This window comes from Anolis sagrei, chromosome 4, assembly GCF_037176765.1.
Source record: "Anolis sagrei isolate rAnoSag1 chromosome 4, rAnoSag1.mat, whole genome shotgun sequence".
NCBI classification, from domain to species: Eukaryota; Metazoa; Chordata; class Lepidosauria; order Squamata; family Dactyloidae; genus Anolis; species Anolis sagrei.
In genome coordinates this window covers 206,642,218-206,664,704 of record NC_090024.1, presented here as the reverse complement: position 1 = coordinate 206,664,704, position 22,487 = coordinate 206,642,218, and the positions used below count along the sequence as shown (strand labels likewise).

Below are 22,487 nucleotides of genomic sequence, written 5' to 3'. Positions count from 1 at the left end.
CCATGAGTTCTCCACTCCAGTCAAGCTCTTGCCAAGTCCTGAGATAATCATTCTTAATCTTACATGGAAAGCCAAACTAGGCACTTTCTATTCAGGATTGCAACAAATATATTGCATCATTTAAAATGCAGTGCAGTTTCCCTCACCTTTTAGAGATAATATATTTGTATCACTATGGCTTACATTGCTCAATAAAAGATTGATACTTAAGGGAATAAATGCAGAAATTGTGACCTACCTACACCTTCACTTTCTTACAAGACAACCTCATGAGTAGGAAACTCCAATTGAATGGGGTGACCCGCAGCATGGAAATTGGCAGGAGCTGCACACTCATTGGGAACTGCTCATGGAAAGAGACTCCTTCCAAATTTGGGTCATTTTGTTTTCATCCTGTAGTGAACCAACACATTACTCAGGATCCTCCAATTCTTGGGAAAAGCATTGAAGGCCCGTTAGGGCAGGAGGATGGCAGCTGCTCTTTGGCCAATCTTTTCCATGTATAGCAGTGGTTCTCAACCTGTGGGTCCCCAGATGTTTTGGCCTTCAACTTCCACAAATCCTAACAGCTGGAAAACTGGCTGGGATTTCTGGGAGTTGTAGACCGAAACACCATAGGTTGAGAACCACTGATGTATAGGATTCAATCAACTGATGGTGATTCATCTAGAGTTTTCCCTTTAAAGACTTGGCTCAGAAGAGATGGCTGCCTTTCATTCATGTCAGGTTATTGAGTAACTAAATTGCAAGTTTTTATACCTTCCTTCTCCATAACTGTATATTTTATTGCTCTACCCAAAAATCACCATCACTGAAAAATGTCAACATTCTACCATGTATGCCACTTACTTGCCCCTAAGTGAAAGGATGAAAACATCACAGGACATACATTTAATATTATAATGGTAACAATTTATTGTTGCCAAATTAAAATAGTGGTAATATGACATTTAAATATTAATTACATGACAGATTCTTAAAAACAAGAGCATTAAGAACTGCATTCACAATTAGTGTTTGAATCCAATTGCTTAGTCTTCCAGACTATGACTGAATTCAGAAATTTTGCTTATGTTAGTTGCTGTTTGGATTGGATCTGGCTTTAGAGCTGTTTGAAGTTGTGTTCTACACAGATTTACCTCCCAAGAGCTCTTTGTATGTGTCTGCTGTTGAAGAGTGGGAACATCAGCTAATTACCATGAATGTACAAAACATCTGACCAGCAGGTATTGGAAAATGGCACCCAGGTAATTGCCTGGTTCCTGAAATAAATTAAAATCTTTCAGAATGATTCAGCCTCAGGATGTCTTCCTCAGACACTGAAATGTACCTTTTGTGTCCAACATAATTTTCGTCTTGATGAGATAAGTGTAGAAAAAAATGACTTGTTGAGAGGTGGTTGGCTACACTGGCAAATGCTGGGTTTAAAAGAGGGCACTGAAGAAGATTGCTCAGGTGAATTGAAAAAAGGTTGAAGCAAACTCCTCTTGAGGTCTCCGACACTCACTGAGTGGGTTGGTGAAAAATGTCACACTGAGACATACACGGCACTGAGGCAGTCAGTCAGAAGGAAAGCGGCTCCACCGTGCAAGGCCACCTGGGTTTAGTTGATTTTCGTTCTTCTTCTTTCAGGCCCAGAATTCTATCTGACGCATCTAAGTCTCTTGAAGAGTTTTGTTTGTTTGGCAGGCGATCCTGTGATCCCTCTTTTTTATGTCTGCAGTCCATCGTCTTTGTCACGTGAACCCAAATGAGCCGCTGAGCCTGTCATACCCATTCTTGGACAGGCCGTCTGTAGTAGGTCACACTTTGCTGAACCTCTTTGTTTTTGAACTGGAAGATTGTGTATACCAGAACAAGGATACACAGAGATAAAATGCAGGGGATCACAACTGCAATTGCATTGACAGTGCTAGGCACATCGTTTATAGTCACCATAATATCCACATCGTCATGGGAAAGGCGTCGGTCTTTGCTCCGCTCAACCTCCTTTTGGTTACAACCCATCCAGTCTTTGAGGATTGATCTGGGGTACCCTGGCTCCACAGTCAGCCTCTGGTTATCGAACTTCCAGTATTCCTTACCTTTGTAAAAGTAGGTATAAACTGGAAAACAAAGCAGAGATTACTCCATATTAAGCCATTCCCAGGTTAAAAAAGAAAAACAAATCGGAAAATGGGAAGAAAATAAACATCTATTAATTATTTTAAGTACTATGAAGGCCTTGGAAGGGACATGTGCCAGAAGGACAAAAAATTCTAACCACATGTGTCTGAAGCCTCACAAAAGATCACATTTTAGTGCAAAACTCAACACGACAGGAATATATTAAAAGAGCAACACTGGCAATACTTACACCCTTCTTTGCTGACAAAAGCTCCTTGTGGGGCTTGGGGAATCCCTTTCCATACAGTGATTGGTTTGGGATAGCCTGGATCTGTTGCTCTCTTGTCTTCATTGTACCTCCAATATCGGTCTCCTTTGAAGAAATACGTTTTGCCTACGGGTTCCCACCGTAAAGCTGTGTCAATTCCTTCCCGGGGAAGACAGCTGCCCAGTTCCACCAGGCTATGTGGATACCCAGGTTCCGCTGTCACCTCCTTAAAAACCCAATATTTATCTCCTAAGTAAGAGAGGAAAGAAGAAATATACTTTTGTTATTACTTGTCCTTTCCCTTCCTCCCAGTATGATCTCTGGCAAATCAGAATGGCGCCTGGGTTCTTCTGCCTTGCTTGACTGCCAGTTATGGAAATGCTTGCCCCTTGCAGTTATTCTGGGAGGAAGGGATTGCACAAAGAAATGAACGCCAGGAAGAACACCCACAACAAAACATCTCCTCTTCTGGAAGGTTACCATGTGTGCATAGATTTTTTGTTGTGAGTTTGTTGCCGTGAGCGTTTAAGTCATTTCTGACTTATGGAGACAATAAGGCAGCCCTATATCAGGGTTTTCTTGGCAAGATTTGTTCAGAGGGAGTTTGCCTTTACCTTCCTCTGAGTTGAAAAAGGATGGCATCTGCAAAAGTCACCCAGTAGGTTTTCATGGCTGAAAAGTGATTTGAACCCTGGTTTCCAGAGACATAGTTCAATACTCAAATCACTACACTATATTGGCTTCTCAGAAAAAGTGGTCTCCCATATAGGTTTTAGTTGATGCTTTGGATTATTTCCATTTTTAATTGTGGAAAAATTCTGCAGTGTGTATAATGTTTCTGTTTAGTGATTTTGCAAGTCAGATCTTCTTGTTTCTAAGATAAAGGTATTTTCCCTATCCGTGAATCTGTTTTCCATTTCCATCAATGAGCTGCCAGAACACTCCATGCCCTTGGAACAATTTCAAGCCTTACTGCATGAGTTTTTGCCATTTTATACATTTAGTTCAGAAGTCCATTTTGTTTAATGTGGCTCACTTTCATTTGGTTGGGCACAGGATCACAGTTTGGCAGCTTAATTAATTTACTTCTGAGTAAATTTTGTTTTTCATAGAATCATAGAATCATACAGTTGGAAGAGACCTCATGGGCCATCCAGTCCAACCCTCTGTCAAGAAGCAGGAAAATCGCAATCAAAGCATCCTCGACAGATGGCCATCCAGCCTCTGTTTAAAAGCCTCCAAAGAAGGAGCCTCCACCACACTCTGGGGCAGAGAGTTCCACTGCTGAACAGCTCTCACAGTTGGGAAGTTCTTCCTAATGTTCGGGTGGAATCCCCTTTCTTATACCTTGAAGCCATTGTTCCGCATTCTGGTCTCCAGGGCAGCAGAAAACAAGCTTGCTCCCTCCTCCCTATGACATCCCCTCACATACTTGTACATGGCCATCATGTCTCCTCTAAGCCTTCTCTTCTTCAGGCTAAACATGTCCAGCTCTTGGAGCCACTCCTCATAGGACTTGTTCTCCAGACCCTTGATCATTTTAGTCGCCCTCGTCTGAGCACATTTTTGTATGCAACACTGCAAGTTTGTGTTTCATCTTTGCTATTAAGAGTTAAGATTTTTCTGTTCATTTCTACTCTTGTCTGTGTGTCTTGTGCATGGGACGTGGCTAAGATCCACTTGCTGCACAACAGAATAGAGGGGTAGCGTGACTTCCCTGAGAACTTCTGTTGAGAATTTATGTGATATAGTAATGTAAGTGCTGGACTTCAACTCCAGGACGCTAGGATTTGAATCCCCAGATGAGCTTGGGCACGTCATACTCTCTCGCCCTTAGAGGATGGCAACGTTAAAATTACTTTGAACATATCTTGCCAATACCCTTGTATGAAGGCATACAAAAACAATTTACTACTTCCTGTGTATTTTTAACTAGGCCTTTTAACAATTTATCTGCATATTATAAATATTAGTGAGACAGCCCAACAATGAAAATTATGAACAAAATGAAATTTCTTATTTTTTTTCCAAAACTGACTTTTCTCTTGTTAATTTGATAATGTACACAGCACAGACACTGCATCAATTACATTATTTTTAAAGGTTATTTACCTTTAAAGAAAACAAATTTTCCATCAGATCTTTCGTAAGCAGCATCAATTTTTGCAGGAAGCCCTTTCCAGAATTGTTCAATCTGCATGGGATAGCCTTCTTGCACACGATTGTTACGAAGACGCCAAAACCAGCGGTCCTGATGAAAAGGGAAACATCATTTTGAGAATATAGGTCATAATTTAACATGTTGTTAACAAGATCAATTTCTCCTTAAAATACCTTTGTGGACATTTTACATCAAGGATGGAAAATGTGGCTCTGGGACTACATGTGGCCTCTAAACCCTTGCCTCCTCTGGGCCATACTATTACAGGTAAAAGGGGTGAATTCCCATTCCTTGAAGTGGTGACTCACCTTTTTAATGGGTCAAAGCATTGTTTAACATCTAAAAATGTCCGTTTCTCAAAGCCAGTAGTGAACTTCCAGCTAACTCTGGCTGGGGTTTATTTTACCATTTTTGCACTCCACGTGGCTCTTGGAGGTCCCAGAGGGAGAAAATTGGCTCCAGACTTACACCTCCATTATACCACCCATCCCAAGTGGCCAAAGCCTGATGTAGAGGGTCTTCTGTTCTATATGTATATTTCAAGTTTTATATGTAAAACTTGAAATTATTTGTATTACTATCCAGAGCTGCTAAAAGTAATGTTTAAGACAACAAGTGTGGTTCAGTGGTTTGATAGCTGGAATAAGACTCCAGAAAATCATGGTTCAAATCTCTGCTCAGCCATGGAAACCCACTGGGTGTTCTTTGCCAAGTCACATTCCCTCAGCCTCAGGGGAAGGCAACGGCAAAGCTCTCCTGGATCAATCTTGCCAAGGAAAACCTATGTGAGGGTCACCATAAGCTGGAAGCAATTCCAAGGCACGTGGCAACAATGGCAAAGCTCAAATTTCATGGAACACTGCTATGTTCCTTTCTCTCTACCCCATGCTGCTTGGCGTATTCCCAGGCCTGCTGTTGCACAGTATGGTACCAAATTTCTCTTCCATCTTCCCAACCATCCTCTCTCTCCCTCCCTGTGTTTGTGTGTGTGTGTGTCTGTCTCTACATCAGGGAGTATAACACACAAAGGCACATAATATCAAAGGCCAACCAACTTATTTTGGCAGTCACCTCCAACATCCCCAGAAGTAAAACAACATTAACTACTGGATAGATTCCGTTTTAGCCCTAAACTAAACTTATCAAAACCATAGGATTTCAGTTAGGTGAGAATAACAAGTTCAATGTGTTGTCGAAGGCTTTCATGGCGCGAATCATTGGGTTGCTGTAAGTTTCTCAGGCTGTATGGCCATGATCCAGAAGCATTCTCTCCTGACATTTCACCTGCATCTATGGCAGGTATCCTCAGAGGTTTATGAACTATCTCTTCAGTAAGGAGCAACAGCCCCCCCCCCCCATGGCGAGAATTGAGCACAACACCTTCCAAGATGCCAAAAAGATGGGGAAAGCCGATACACACACACACACACACACACACCTCTTATCTATGTATAATTGTCTGTCTAGTTGTGTATAAAACAGCACTGAATGTTTGCCGCATATGTATGTTCTGTGATCCGCCCTGAGTTTCTGACAAAAGCTCCTTGTGGGGCTTGGGGAAGGGCAGAATATAAATAGTGTAAATAAATGAATATATAAATAAACACTGTACAGTAAACAAATAAATAAACACTGCAAGTTCTGGTTGTTTCTTCAGACAAAGACTGCAAACAAATCCACTATGTGGCATGCATTAATTTACAGAACTACAAATATTAAATGACAATGAGTTTTGCTGGCATGCAAATGATGACACATTTCTTTCCAGTATAGAAGACTGAATCAAAGGTTGCTCTGATAGGGAAGTTGTTATTACCTTAAAAACAAACATTTCTCCTCTGAACAAAGCCACAGTGTTAAAGTTCCCATCACAAATGTTGGGTTTACTGCCTGGAGAAGAAGGCCTATCTCCTAAAGGAGGTCTAGGAGGTCTTGAATGTCTATCATGTTTTCTTTCTGAAGTGGAATGGATTCTACGGACAGGAAGGGTTGGTAAGGGTCTGGTGGGTTCCAATGGCTCGGCAGGAGGACCTAAACAAAAAGGAAAACAGCAGGGTTGGAGAGCCAAAGACAGAAGAGACTCGTATTCAATCACAGAAAGAGCTGAGTTTGCTGGATGCAAATAAATAAATAAATCTTTGTCAGGCTTTTTGTAACATTGTCTATTAATATTGTCCAATATTTGTACATTACACAGCATATCCATTGGTCTCATTCTCTGTCCACAAAGTCTCCAGTCTTTAGGTCTTCTGTATCATTTCACCCCAAACTCTTAATCCATTCGCTTCCATGGCCAAACCAAAAAGCTTGCATGATCCTCAAGGAATATTTATCGTACTATTTTGTGATCAGTGCTCTGATGTGCTCTCTTGTGCTCTCTTGCCTTGGCTGCTTTGACTAAAATCTATTATTGGCTGTGCTAAATATAACCCCCGGTATCTGCAGGTGAATATGGATGTCTAAACTAGCCCTCTTTCTATCTTTGGAAGCTTTCCACAGCAATAGATAACTCATAATTTTTTCGTGTCTAAGAACTTTAAGGTCTACACATTTATCCCTAAATTTTTCATGTAACCCTATAATTTTGCACGGCATCCTTGAGGAAAAACACAACAATATCCCATTCCCACGTTACAAAATGGGCCAATTAACCTCTCTTCCAATGAGAAGACCTCTCCTTTCTACAGTCTTCTCTTTTTTCATAGTTATTTTTCTCTTTACTAGTGTTTTGGGAGGTGGTATCAATAAAGATGTGCATTCTGGAGAGGGCAACTCCCTAATGACTATGGTAAGACTTCCATATCCTCAGGGGATACATTCCTAGAGTGTTCGGATACACAAAATCACATATAATAGCAAACTCTGTTAAAATGAAGGACCTGAAAGCATAGACCTAGAAAATGCCAAGAAAGGATATATTTTGTTGGGTGTGGATAAATGGCATGGTGGATACTTGTCCCACCAATAAAAAGACCATACTCTGCATAAAAATAGGGGGAAATCAAGCAAAGAATCACGAAAAATGGCAGACTGCTGTGAGGGAAGGAATAGTCTTCTTGGGATAATAAATATACTGTAAGTAAAGCACACATCTGCATATATGAACAAAATGAGAAGTTTAAAGAAATGGCACAACTTACCATAGATCTTCTGAATTCCTTGGAGATCATCCTGTGGTAACTTAAAGTTGTGCGTTTCCATGTACTGATAAAAAGGAGCCATGATAGCACTAGGGTCATTAGAGTGCTCAAGGCCTAATGCGTGACCCAATTCATGCACCGCAACCAGAAAGAGATCATTTCCTACAGAAGCAAGATGTATAATAGTTAATGTCTATATCAACGCTGGGGAAAATGTAAGCCTCCCAGGGATGAAAACTATAATACACATACATTTGAACCAATACAGCTACCAGTAAGAGATTATGAAAGATTCTGTTCAGTTTTTTGCACTCTTCAGACAAGCAGTCACAAATTAAGACAATACCAGTCAATACCAGAACTTGTACAATAAATAGATATGGAATGATGTGCGATTACTATTGGCCCAGGTTACACTTGAGATTATGTGATTAATTGTGAAGATATTGTCTTAAATGTTTGTAATTGTTTTAATGTATTTTATAGTTCTATTTAAATGTTTATTTTAATTGTACATTGTTTTATGGCATTGAATAGTTGTCTATGTGTAAGACGCCTTGAATCCCCTCCAGGGTGGAGAAAGGCGGGATAGAAATGTTGTAAATAAATAAGTAAATGTCCAACACACAAAAAATAAAGCTTCCTTGCAAAATACATTCTTGGACTTTCCATGGAAATGTGAAGTTGTGGATAATGGTGAATCTTATTGAAATTAGCAACCTGCAGCAGAAAAGTACCATAGAATCATGCTAGAGGACTTAGTAATGCTTAGAGAGAACTTCTCTCTACAGTCTGAGCACTTACCTGAAGGAATTTATTTACCCTAAATAAATATTTAAATTGCTTCCACCAGAAGATGACCATAGAATCTTTCTGGAAGACCTAGAAATGCTTAGTCAGAACCTCTCTCTAAGCATTTCTAGATCTTCCAGTGAGATTCTATGGTCAACTTCTGGTGGAAGCAAATGACAAAATCTTGGTGGATTGCCTAGGAAATAAGTGAAACTGCAGGTATTTGTGCCATGTATACAAGGGTCATAGATTAGATTCTGTGTTAGAAGAGACAGCATCATAACAAGGGGTGGTAAACTGCACTGTATGTCTTTTGTTTTAACATTCAATGTGTTTTTATTGCTTTAAAAATATCACATAAAGTCAATGGCTCAGTTGCAGGGATGTAATTCTGTCCCAAGGGAAGACAGAGCAATTGTAATAATTTGAGGAAATGGATTTTCCCATAGAAAACAGCATTCCTTTGTAGAAAATGTTCTAATTGAAGACTTGTTCTGCACAAAATGTGTATTGTTTGCACATAAAAATATAGGGAGCCACAATGGCGCAAAAGGAGCCATGGTGGCACGGTAGGTTAAACCCTTCTACTGCTAAACTGTTGATCTGAAGCTTGGCAGTTTGATCCGTGAGACAGGATGAGCTCCTGTCTGTCAGCTCCAGTTCCTGCCAACCTAGCAGTTTGAAAACAAGTAATGTGAGTAGATAAATAGGTACTACTTCAGTGGGAAAAGGCAAAGAGACACTTTAGGCAATCTTGCCAGCCACACAACCAAGAGCCTGTCACACAGGCTCTTCGGCTTGAAAAATGGAAGACAGCACCTCTCCAGAGCCAGATATGAGCTCCGCCTCCAGAAGCCAGAAATGAAAGGAGAAGCCTCTGCCTTGGTTTGTGTTTGTGTATCTCTGTGTATGATTGTAAAGGCATTGAATGTTTGCCTATGTATGTAAATGCTGTAATCCACTTTGGATATAAGGAGATAAGGGAAGAATATAAATAAAGTAGAATCATAGAATCATAGAATCAAAGAGTTGGAAGAGACCTCATGGGCCATCCAGTCCAACCCCCTGCCAAGAAGCAGGAATATTGCATTCAAATCAACCCTGACAGATGGCCATCCAGCCTCTGCTTAAAAGCTTCCAAAGAAGGAGCCTCCACCACACTCCGGGGCAGAGAGTTCCACTGCTGAACGGCTCTCACAGTCAGGAAGTTCTTCCTAATGTTCAGATGGAATCTCCTCTCTTGTAGTTTGAAGCCATTGTTCCGCGTCCTAGTCTCCAAGGAAGCAGAAAACAAGCTTGCTCCCTCCTCCCTGTGGCTTCCTCTCACATATTTATACATGGCTATCATATCTCCTCTCAGCCTTCTCTTCTTCAGGCTAAACATGCCCAGTTCCCTAAGCCGCTCCTCATAGGGCTTGTTCTCCAGACCCTTGATCATTTTAGTCGCCCTCCTCTGGACACATTCCAGCTTGTCAATATCTCTCTTGAATTGTGGTGCCCAGAATTGGACACAATATTCCAGATGTGGTTTAACCAAAGCAGAATAGAGGGGTAGCATTACTTCCTTAGATCTAGACACTATGCTCCTATTGATGCAGGCCAAAATCCCATTGGCTTTTTTTGCCACCACATCACATTGTTGGCTCATGTTTAACTTGTTGTCCACGAGGACTCCAAGATCTTTTTCACACGTACTGCTCTCAAGCCAGGCGTCCCCCATTCTGTATCTTTGCATTTCATTTTTTCTGCCAAAGTGGAGTATCTTGCATTTGTCACTGTTGAACTTCATTTTGTTAGTTTTGGCCCATCTCTCTAATCTGTCAAGATCGTTTTGAATTCTGCTCCTGTCCTCTGGACTATTGGCTATCCCTCCCAATTTGGTGTCGTCTGCAAACTTGATGATCATGCATTCTAGCCCTTCATCTAAGTCATTAATAAAGATGTTGAACCTCCAGCAAAGGATCACCGCCTTGTCGGGGCGCTGGAGCTTGAGCACCTCAATGATGTCATGAGCGAAACCGTGAAGGGACACCCAAGACGGGACGGTTGTGGCAGAGAGGTCAGACCAAGCGTGATCCCTGGGGAAGGCAATGGCAAACCACTCCAGTATCCTTGCCAAGAAAACTAAATGGACCAGTACAACCAGAGATATGTCGGTATGCCATTGGAAGATGAGACTCCCAGGTCGGAAGATGGCCAAAATGCTACTGGGGAGGAGCAGAGGATAAGTTCAACTAGCCCCAGATGTGATGACGCAGCTAGCTCAAAGCCGAAAGGAAGGCTAGCGGCCGACGGTACTGGAGGTGAACGACGAATCCGATGCTCTAAAGATCAACACACCATAGGAACCTGGAATGTAAGATCTATGAGCCAGGGCAAATTGGATGTTGTTATTGGTGAGATGTCAAGACTAAAGATAGACATTCTGGGGGTCAGCGAACTGAAATGGACTGGAATGGGCCACTTCACATCAGATGACCACCAGATCTACTACTGCGGACAAGAGGAACATCGAAGAAATGGAGTAGCCTTCATAATTAATAAGAAATTCGCTAAAGCGGTGCTTGGATACAACCCAAAAAATGACAGAATGATCTCAATTCGAGTGCAAGGAAAGCCTTTCAACATTACAGTGATCCAAATATATGCCCCAACCACAGCTGCTGAAGAAGCAGAAGTAGATCAGTTCTATGAGGATCTGCAGGAACTACTGGATAATACACCAAAAAGAGACATTATTTTCATTACAGGAGACTGGAATGCCAAGGTGGGAAGTCAAATGACAACAGGGATCACAGGCAAGCATGGTCTGGGAGAACAAAATGAAGCGGGACGCAGGCTGATAGAATTTTGTCAGGAAAACTCGCTGTGTATAACGAATACTCTCTTCCAACAACCTAAAAGACGGCTTTACACATGGACCTCACCAGACGGTCAACACCGAAATCAGATTGACTACATCCTTTGCAGCCAAAGGTGGCGGACATCCATCCAGTCGGTGAAAACAAGACCTGGGGCTGACTGTAGCTCAGATCACGAACTTCTTATTGCCCAATTTAGAATAAAACTAAAGAGATCAGGGAAAATACACAGACCAGTTAGATATGATCTCACTAACATTCCTAGCGAATATACAGTGGAAGTGAAGAACAGATTTGAAGGACTAGATTTAGTAAACAGAGTCCCAGAAGAACTATGGACAGAAGTCCGAGACATTGTTCAGGAGGCGGCAACAAAGTACGTCCCAAAGAAAAAGAAAACCAAGAAGGCAAAATGGTTGTCTGCTGAGACACTGGAAGTAGCCCAAGAAAGGAGGAAAGCAAAAGAAAACAGGGATAAGGGGAGATATGCCCAGTTAAATGCGCAATTCCAGAGGTTAGCCAGAAGAGATAAGGAACTATTTTTAAATAAGCAATGCATGGAAGTGGAAGAAGACAACAGAATAGGAAGGACAAGAGACCTCTTCCAGAAAATTAGAAACATTGGAGGTAAATTTCAGGCAAAAATTGGTATGATAAAAAACAAAGATGGCAGGGACCTAACAGAAGCTGAAGAGATCAAGAGAAGGTGGCGAGACTATACGGAAGATCTGTATAGGAAGGATAATAATATTGAGGATAGTTTTGACGGTGTGGTGAATGAATTAGAACCAGACATCCTGAGGAGTGAGGTTGAATGGGCCTTAAGAAGCATTGCTAACAACAAGGCAGCAGGAGACGACGGAATCCCAGCTGAACTGTTTAAAATCTTAAAAGATGATGCTGTCAAGGTGATGCATGCCATTTGCCAGCAAATATGGAAAACACAAGAATGGCCATCAGACTGGAAAAAATCAACTTATATCCCCATACAAAAAAAGGGAAATGCGAAAGACTGCTCAAACTTCCGTACAGTGGCCCTTATTTCTCATGCCAGTAAGGTAATGCTCAAGATCCTGCAAGGAAGACTCCAGCAATACATGGAGCGAGAGTTGCCAGATGTTCAAGCTGGGTTTAGAAAAGGCAGAGGAACGAGAGACCAAATTGCCAATATCCGCTGGATAATGGAGAAAGGCAGGGAGTTTCAGAAAAACATCTACTTCTGCTTCATTGACTATTCTAAAGCCTTTGACTGTGTGGATCATAATAAATTGTGGCAAGTTCTTAGTGGGATGGGCATCCCAAGCCACCTTGTCTCTCTCCTGAGGAATCTGTACAAGGACCAAGTAGCAACAGTCAGAACTGATCACGGAACAACAGACTGGTTCAAGATTGGGAAAGGCGTACGGCAAGGCTGCATCCTCTCACCCAACCTTTTTAACTTGTATGCAGAACACATCATGCGATGTGCGGGGCTGGATGAATGCAAAGCTGGGGTGAAAATTGCTGGAAGAAACATTAACAACCTCAGATATGCAGATGACACCACTCTGATGGCCGAAAGCGAGGAGGAGCTGAGGAGCCTTCTAATCAAGGTGAAAGAAGAAAGCGCAAAAGCCGGGTTGCAGCTAAACGTCAAAAAAACCAAGATTATGGCAACAAGAATGATTGACAACTGGAAAATAGAGGGAGAAACCGTGGAGGCTGTGACAGACTTTGTATTTCTAGGTGCAAAGATTACTGCAGATGCAGACTGTGGCCAGGAAATCAGAAGACGCTTACTTCTTGGGAGGAGAGCAATGTCCAGTTTCGATAAAATAGTAAAGAGTAGAGACATCAGACTGGCAACAAAGATCCGCCTAGTCAAAGCCATGGTATTCCCTGTAGTAACCTACGGATGTGAGAGCTGGACCTTAGGGAAGGCTGAGCGAAGGAAGATAGATGCTTTTGAACTGTGGTGTTGGAGGAAAGTTCTGAGAGTGCCTTGGACTGCGAGAAGATCCAACCAGTCCATCCTCCAGGAAATAAAGCCCGACTGCTCACTGGAGGGAAAGATACTAGAGACAAAGTTGAAGTACTTTGGTCACATCATGAGGAGACAGGAAAGCCTAGAGAAGACAATTATGCTGGGGAAAGTGGAAGGCAAAAGGAAGAGGGGCCGACCAAGGGCAAGATGGATGGATGGCATCCTTGAAGTGACTGGACTGACCTTGAGGGAGCTGGGGGTGGTGACGGCCGACAGGGAGCTCTGGCGTGGGCTGGTCCATGAGGTCACGAAGAGTCGGAGACGACTGAACGAATGAACAACAACAAAGATGTTGAACAGGACCGGGCCCAGGACGGAACCCTGCGGCACTCCGCTCGTCACTTCTTTCCAAGATGAAGAGGAAGCATTAGTGAGCACTCTCTGTGTTCGTCCACTTAACCAATTACAGATCCACCTCACCGTAGTTTTGCCTAGCCCACATTGGACTAGTTTCCTTGCCAGAAGGTCATGGGGGACCTTGTCGAAGGCCTTACTGAAATCCAGGTATGCTACATCCACGGCATTCCCCGCATCTACCCAGCTTGTAGCTCTATCGAAGAAAGAGATCAGATTAGTCTGGCATGACTTGTTTTTGATAAATCCATGTTGACTATTAGCGATGACTGCATTTGTTTCTAAGTGTTTGCAGACCGCTTCCTTAACAATCTTTTCCAGAATCTTGCCCGGTATCGACGTGAGGCTGACCGGACGGTAGTTGTTTGGGTCATCCTTTTTTCCCTTCTTGAAGTGTATTATTATTATTATTATTATTATTATTATTATTATTATTATTATTATTATTATGGAAACCCCCACATGCACATTTCAAACAGAATACTTCTTGAACTGAGAAGATTCTTGTCGGCCCAAGTTTCTTCTTGTCAGAGTTTTCAAATATTTGGAACATTTTTTAAATATTTAGAAATTATTTTTTTAAAAAATCCTTTTTATCCCTATTTACTGAGATAATTGCCATTTTCTAGATGATCAACTTCTCTCCATTCAGTTAAAGCCCCCCAGAAATGAACCACAAGCTTCAGTCCTAGATGAATGACTCAGTACATTCCTCAATACACTAAATCCCCCTCGATGGACTGTCACCTTGTCGTGGTGAGGGGGCTTGCGTGTTCCGATGAACCTGTAGGCACAACAACTGGAGTCGTGCACTCCCAGGAGTGGCTGCGGGGGAGGTTCCAGACCAAGCACAGTCTGAAGACCCAAAGACCTCAACGGCGGAGCAGGCGGAGGATAACATGGTACATGTTACAACGGCTGCGAAGGCGGAAGAAGGCTGCAACAGACTGAGAAGCCACGGTCATTGTGTTAAACTACATCACCAGTGGAAACTCACTCTGTGAAGTCTGTGTGTTGATCAGCTGTGCACTGACCTCCACACATTAAAAAAATCCACGCACAGGCGTCTTCCAAAGAAAATAAAAACCAAGCAACCAAAGTCCCATGGCGATCAGCGAGTGGCGACGGGGGCAGGACTGTGAAATCTGGAAGCCCCTAGTCACAGACTGGCACATGGGCGGTGGGTACGGACTCAGTCGTTCTACCTCAAGGTCCGAGGCAGTTGAGTAGTTCGGCAGCTGTATCCGCGACTGAGCAGCCCTATTGAGGACCCACTCTGCTCACCCCACATGGGGAGGGGGCTAGAAAAGGTGCCCCAAACATAGTCTGCCTCACTCATCCCTGACTGGACTGCCGCGTCCAGTGGGGTCACCACCCTGCGGCCAAAAAAGAAAAATGAACTTTGGTACGTGGAACGTACGGACTCTGATGGACAACAGTGGCAGTGAACGCCCCGAACGCAGAACTGCCATCATTGCAAGGGAGCTGGGACGCTTCAACATCGACATAGCAGCCCTTCAGGAGACCCGGAGAGCAGGAGAGGGACAGCTGAAGGAAGAAAAAGGAGGCTACACCTTCTTCTGGAAGGGACTGCCCGAAAAAGACCAAAGAATGCACGGAGTTGGCTTCGCCATCAGAAATGATCTGATGAAACATCTGTCCGAAGCACCCACTGGCATCAACGAACGACTCTCAACCCTCCGAATCGATCTTGCCAAAAACCAACGGGCAACCATCATAAGTGCCTATGCACCAACACTAGATGCTGACGAAGACATCAAGGAGAAATTCTACTGTCAGCTGGACACCGTCCTATCGGGGATACCTAAGGAGGACAAAATCATCCTCCTGGGGGACTTCAATGCAAGAGTCGGGCGAGACTTCGACCTGTGGCCAGGGACCATCGGAAAAGACGGGGTTGGAAACAGCAACTCAAATGGCATCCTGCTTCTCACCAAATGTGCGGAGCACAACCTTGTCATCACCAACACGCTCTTCCGCCAGAAAAACAAGTTCAAGACATCATGGAAGCACCCCCGGTCAAAGCATTGGCACCTCTTAGACTATGTAATCACACGCGCCAGAGACCGCCGTGACGTGCTCCTCACAAGAGCCATGATAGGTGCTGACGACTGCTGGACTGACCACAGGCTAATTCGATCCTCGATGGCTATCAAGATCGCCCCCAAGCGCAGACTCCAAGGAAGGAAGACAAGGCGCAAAATGAACACCCAAGCCCTTCAGGAGCCCTCCAGACGAGCCCATCTCCAAACAGCACTCAAGGACCATCTACCCACAGAACACCCCGAAAATGTTGAGGAACATTGGAACAAACTGAAGACCTCCATCATCCAAGCCTGCAAAGAAACTATTGGATACCAAGCCAAGAAACATCAAGACTGGTTTGATGAAAATGACGTCGAGATCCAACAGCTAATTGACAAGAAAAGGAAAGCCTTCCAAGCATGGCAGAGAGACATCAACTGTGCTGCTAAGAAAAAGATCTATGCTAGTGCAAAAGCTGAGGTCCAAAGAAGGACAAGAGAACTCAAGAACATCTGGTGGACAAAGAAGGCCGAAGAAATCCAACACCTGGCAGATACCCATAATGCTCAGGGATTCTTCAAAGCCACAAAGGTAATCTATGGACCAAGAAACCATGGCATACAGCCTCTACGCTCATCAGATGGAACCAAACTCCTGAAGGACCAAAACTCAATTGCACTACGTTGGAAAGAACACTACCAAAGCCTCCTGAACCGCAGCTCCAATGTGGCCGAAGAAGTCCTCTCACAAATCCCACAACAACAAACCAGGGATGAGCTTGCAGCACTGCCTAGTTTGGAAGAAGTCAGCAATGCCATCAGCCAACAGAAGAATAACAAAGCCAGTGGACCAGATGGGATCCCTGCTGAAATCTTTAAAGAGGGAGGACCTGAGCTAACACACCAACTCCACCAGCTCATAGAAAAAGTGTGGGTGACCGAGAAAATCCCAGCAGATTTCAAGGACGCCACCATCATCACCCTCTTCAAAAAAGGGGAAAGAACAGACTGCGGAAACTATCGAGGTATCTCCCTTCTAACCTCCGCTGGGAAAATCCTCGCAAGAATCCTTGCAAACCGCCTTCTGCCCCTCTCAGAAGACACCCTCCCAGAATCCCAGAACGGCTTCCGCCCCTCCAGAGGAACCGTGGACATGATCTTCACTGCACGACAACTCCAAGAAAAATGCAGGGAACAAAACCAACCCCTGTACATGGCATTCATCGACCTTGCAAAGGCATTTGACACAGTGAATCGCAGCGCTCTCTGGACCATCCTCCACAAAATCGGGTGCCCTAACAAATTTGTGAACATCCTGCGGCTCCTCCATGATGACATGATGGCAACAGTTTTGGACAGCAGTGGCTCCCAAAGTGACCCATTTAAGGTGGAATCTGGTGTCAAACAGGGATGTGTTATCGCCCCAACTCTATTCTCCATCTTCATCGCTATGATACTTCACCTTGTTGATGGGAAGCTTCCCACCGGAGTGGAAATAATCTATCGGACAGATGGCAAGCTATTCAACCTCAGCAGACTGAAAGCCAAAACCAAGGTTACAACAACATCTGTTATAGAACTCCAGTATGCTGATGACAATGTCATCTGTGCGCATTCAGAAGAAGATCTACAAGCCACTCTAAACACCTTCGCAGAAGCATACGAGAAGCTGGGCCTGTCACTGAACACTGAGAAAACCAAGGTGCTGTTCCAGCAGTCACCAGCCGTCCCCTCTCCAATGCCAGTAATACAGCTTAATGGTGTAACATTAGAAAATGTCGACCATTTCCGCTACCTTGGCAGCCACCTCTCCACCAAAGTCAACATCGACGCCGAAATACAACACCGCCTGAGCTCTGCAAGTGCAGCATTTTCCAGAATGAAGCAGAGAGTGTTTGAGGACCGGGACATCCGTAGGGAGACCAAGGTGCTTGTCTATAAAGCCATTGTCCTCCCAACCCTGCTCTATGCCTGTGAGACGTGGACAGTCTACAGACGTCATATGCAACTCCTGGAACGATTCCATCAGCGCTGCCTCCGGAAAATCCTGCAAATCTCCTGGGAAGACAAGCGGACAAACGTCAGTGTGCTGGAAGAAGCAAAGACCAACAGCATTGAAGCGATGGTCCTCCAACATCAACTCCGCTGGGCCGGCCACGTTGTCCGGATGCCTGACCACCGTCTCCCAAAGCAGTTGCTTTACTCCGAACTTAAGAACGGAAAACGGAACGTTGGTGGACAGGAAAAGAGATTTAAAGATGGGCTGAAAGCCAACCTTAAAAACTCTGGCATAGACACTGAGAACTGGGAAGCCCTGGCCCTTGAGCGCTCCAGCTGGAGGACAGCTGTGACCAGCAGTGTTGCAGAATTCGAGGAGGCACGAGTGGAGGGTGAAAGAGAGAAACGTGCCAGGAGGAAGGCGCGTCAAGCCAACCCCGACCGGGAACGCCTTCCACCTGGAAACCAATGCCCTCACTGCGGAAGAAGATGCAGAGCAAGAATAGGGCTCCACAGCCACATACGGACCCACAGGGAAATCCATAATGGAAGACCATCTTACTCGTCCAACGAGGGATCGCCTAAGTAAGTAAGTAAGTAAGTACACTAAATTGTTTTCAGTGCCTCGTTTCTTAAATTGTATTTCACATCAGGCCTGTAGTTTAAATAATGTTCTTAAGGATTCCATGCGGTTTTAATATTTATCAGCAGACTTTCATGTGAAGCTAGCGTATGTATGAGAAAATAAATACATGAACATATGGACATTTTTTACATAGTTAATTTGCAATGACCAAGAAGATCTTCTTATGCATGCGAGCTCTAATGAGCAAACAAAAGCTTCAACAGAAGGTGAAAGCACACTCATGTTGTTTGTTAACTCTTTCACTAGTGCTATCAGAAGATTTATTGCACTGTTACACCACAATTGCATCCGGGGTCTCTGTACATTGGTTTGGGAAATCTGGTCAATAAAGAACACATAGGCAATTTTGCATAAATCTTAGTGGTGTCCAAGAATTTGTAACTCTTACAGTTTTGAAAATTCTTGTACAAGACCTTGCCGAATGGAAGACTATATTTGGATATGGGCTCACCTTTCCAGATTCTCTCTGCTTGGATAGCAAACAACCTGCTGGGTTTCATCCCTGGATTGCACAAATCTTTGTGTCATCAAGTTTCCAGTCCTCGGTGAGTAGCTAGACTAGAGACAGGGCCAAACTCAGGGATTCCTTTCCCCACCTTCCTAGGCATGTTTCCGACAGGGCTTTGACTTTGTTTTTACTGCTAGCCACTGTCTCCTCCTTTTGATAATGTAGTAATGGAATTCTGTGAGGGAACTTCCTTTTAAGTTTGAATTGCCCTGGGAAGGCCATGCAGTCTCCACCATTCTTCTTCTGCTTTTCTTTCTCTCACTGAAGACGCATTTTGCCTCTCTATAGGTAAAATGTAGCTGCATGGACTTCACCTTTTACTTTCTTTAGAAGATGAGACTTAGCAAGATAGTTAGCTCCAAGGCTTTTTTTTTATATCAAGAATGTATTTCTTATTTACTTTAATAAATCCTTTTGAACCTAAAATTCTGACTCTGCAATCCTGAGCCATCCTAAAGATGAAATACACATAAGTGACCTGTTCTACATGAAGGAGAAGAAGAGACCTGACTGCTTTTGTATCCTGTCTTTACCTGCTCTTGGTGGTGCAATGGGTTAAACCCTTGTACCAGCAGGACTGCGGACCAAAAGGTCAGCAGTTTGAATCCAGGGAGCAGGGTGAGCTCCCAGCTGTCAGCTCCAGCTTCCCATGCTGGGACATGAGGATGGTAACACATCCGGGCATCCCCTGGGCAATGTCTCTGCAGACAGCCAAGTCTCTCACACCAGAAGCAACTTTCTCAAGTCACTTCTAACACAATAAAAAAGTTATGTTACTTCGAATGTTTTCCTTCCACTCTCTGCAAAATACCCACTCCTGCATTAAGCATAAGGACACTGATGGATCCAAGCTAATGTCTCCCTATGTGCATACACCTCTCTTTCATTTCTTTTGCTGCTTCTTATTTAAGACTGTAGGAGTTCTGAATAGCAATCTATTGCACACATACTTTGTAATATTGCCTGGTATTTTTTTTTAGATATGCTGCAAATAAATGATTATATGCCATCAAGGAGACCATTCTTCACACGAACTCTGCCCATTTTATGAGCTTTCAGGATCAGAGAAAGTAAAACCAAAATTAAATGATCAATAGATCTGGCATATTGGTGCCTCTCTCAATCCGCTTATAATAGGCTGTGGGATTCTTTGTGGTCAAAACAGGAATAATGTGGTAAATAAAAATAAAACAAATAGAAAGCGAGCAAGTGATAAAATAAACATGATGTGCAGTTAGGAATAATGGCGAGTCCCGTCCCCCCCCCCCCCCCACATAAAATAAAATGTAACCAATTTTAACAGTTGTTAAAACTGTTGTTTAAAGAAATCCCCGAAACAGTCAAGAATCCATTTTGCCTCAGTACTTTCATCACAGCTGAGCAATTAGACTTCCCCAGTTCTGTGAAACTGCCTCCGAGGGTGGCTGATTTCACACTGTGGTATCAGCTCAATGAAGACCACACTGGGGCTTGAAAGATTTGTATTTCTAACATAATCAGTATAATTAGAAGAAACACTTCTAAGTTCAAAGTTGGAGCTTTGTTTTTAAAATTAACCATATTTATAGCACAAGCATTAGGCTCAAACACAGCACCGCACAGAACTCTGCAAAATATGAAGCAATCCGATCTGGGGGTAGAGGCAGCATTGCAAATATGTTCAGGCCCAGACTGAGGGTCCATCCAGACAGTACCCAAAACACGAGGTTCCCCATGTTAAAAAGGGGGGTGGCTACATGACATTAGCAATAAATGCGCGCTGATTCACTACAAAGGAGGAAAACTGCCGAAAATTCTCCTTTTATTTCCTTTTATCGGAAAATGTGTATATTCGCATCACCATATATCCCTACCCTCACCAAAAACATGAGATTTCCTTCCCCCCTCCCCTGTGGAGACTGCCCCAGCACATGTTTAGAAGCTTTCTTTGGAGGCTTTTAAACAGAGGCTGGATGGCCATCTGTCGGGGGTGCTTTCAATGCAATTTTCCTGCTTCTTGGCGGGAGTTGGACTGGATGGCCCAAGGGGTCTCTTCCAACTCTATGATTCTTTGTCAGCTTCTAAAAAACCCAAAACAGCTGATCAGCTAATTGGGCTGTCAAACGGACACACAGCTGATTTAAAGGAAGCACGAATGGAAAGCAAATACAACTCCCTGAAACTCTTTTATTTTAAACTGCATAATATTAAACAGAGCTTCAAGAAACAATTAGGGGAAGGGAGAAATCCTGCAGAAGTTTTTTTTTAATCCACTCTATTATGTGCTGAACCTCATATGTGCACATGCAAATCTGCTTATATTTATATTAACATATTTGCATGTGCGCATATACAATTCAGTGCATAATGTGTCTTTTTTTAAATCCCCCAGATGTCCCCTGTCTGCCCTCTATCTTGTTCTGATACAGAGGAGGCCTGTCAGGATGGCGGGGGAAGAAATCCCAGGACCTACAGGTCTGTGTGGGGACTCGTTCTCAGGTCCCGGGTTTCTTTGTCCTCCCTCTTAAACCCATATTTTTGTGCTGTCTGGAAGTTCCCGAAAACAATTATTTTGCCTATCACTCTATGTACAGTAATCAAATGAAACTGAGTCTTCTTGCCTCTTCCACTAGTTATTTCTGCCTCAAAGGCCTCTGAATGCAATTGATATCACTGTAATGTCAATATATATTGTACACGTTTAAAATGTCCATGCTGCTAGCTGTGAAAGAGTTAATATTTGGGGCATTATGAAGCATGCATAGAACAGACAAGGAAGATGTTGCAGAAGACTAGGAGGCTGAACACTGAATTGATAAGCTGATAACAGTGGGGTATAAATATAGCAGACACAATTTGTTCTGCTCTTTTTCTTCTCTCTTGCATCGGGACCATGCTAACAAGCGTTATTGCAATGAATGAAATGTAACCAAAGATAAGAGCCGCTGCTGAAGCAGAAACAACTGTCTGAAGTCAGGGAACTAGGTGATAAGAAGCAAGTTGGCCAGCAAATTGCATTGTTAGTTGAATATCTAGTACGTGTCTAAAATCCAACTGAGTAGACCAGGCATGGGCAAACTTTGACCTTCCAGGTGTTTTGGACTTCAACTCCCACAATTGTTTGCCCATGCCTGGGGTAGACACTGGTGTTTGCATATGACACAACTATAGCTCTATGATTTCACCTTAACTGGCGTTTCTGCATCCTATAGAATTTTGGGTTGGGTAAACAGGATGTTAAATCAAGAAGCTTATTTGTGTTTTTTTAAATGCAAAAGTAAAATCTATTCCTCTCTATTGCTGAAAAATCAATGTTTTTAGTGCTTGTTGTAACCTGCCTCGAGCCACAAGGAGAGATGGATAAGAAATATTATTAATATTATTATTACTTTAATTTTTAAAGTTCTCAAACCTTGACATGCTTTGAAGTGACAAATTGAGCACAACATGTGGTTTGACTTAGCATTAAATGCATTTGAAACACTTCATGAGACATCTACTGGCACTTGCTGATCATGTGTTTTTATGTAGAATCTCAACAAACATGACATCTATTTAATCCTATATGAATCAATATGTCAGGTCTGCCTTCAAGGGAGAGCTAAT

The 22,487-nt window shown here is 43.1% G+C and overlaps 1 protein-coding gene across 2 annotated transcripts in view; it reads right to left on the bottom strand.

The window, feature by feature from the left end:
* Nucleotides 1–890: 890 nt before the first annotated feature.
* MMP24 (matrix metallopeptidase 24) overlaps nt 891–22,487 on the bottom strand; it is a 50,175-nt gene continuing 28,578 nt past the window's right edge. For both annotated transcript variants that reach the window (XM_060772431.2, XM_067468130.1), the window contains exons 5-9: nt 7,676–7,837; nt 6,352–6,566; nt 4,487–4,625; nt 2,357–2,623; nt 891–2,105 (exon numbers count right to left, since the gene is read on the bottom strand). In XM_060772431.2, the coding sequence (XP_060628414.1) occupies nt 1,768–2,105; nt 2,357–2,623; nt 4,487–4,625; nt 6,352–6,566; nt 7,676–7,837 (1,121 nt within the window). In that variant the 3' untranslated portion in view covers nt 891–1,767. The remainder of the gene's footprint in view (nt 2,106–2,356; nt 2,624–4,486; nt 4,626–6,351; nt 6,567–7,675; nt 7,838–22,487) is intronic.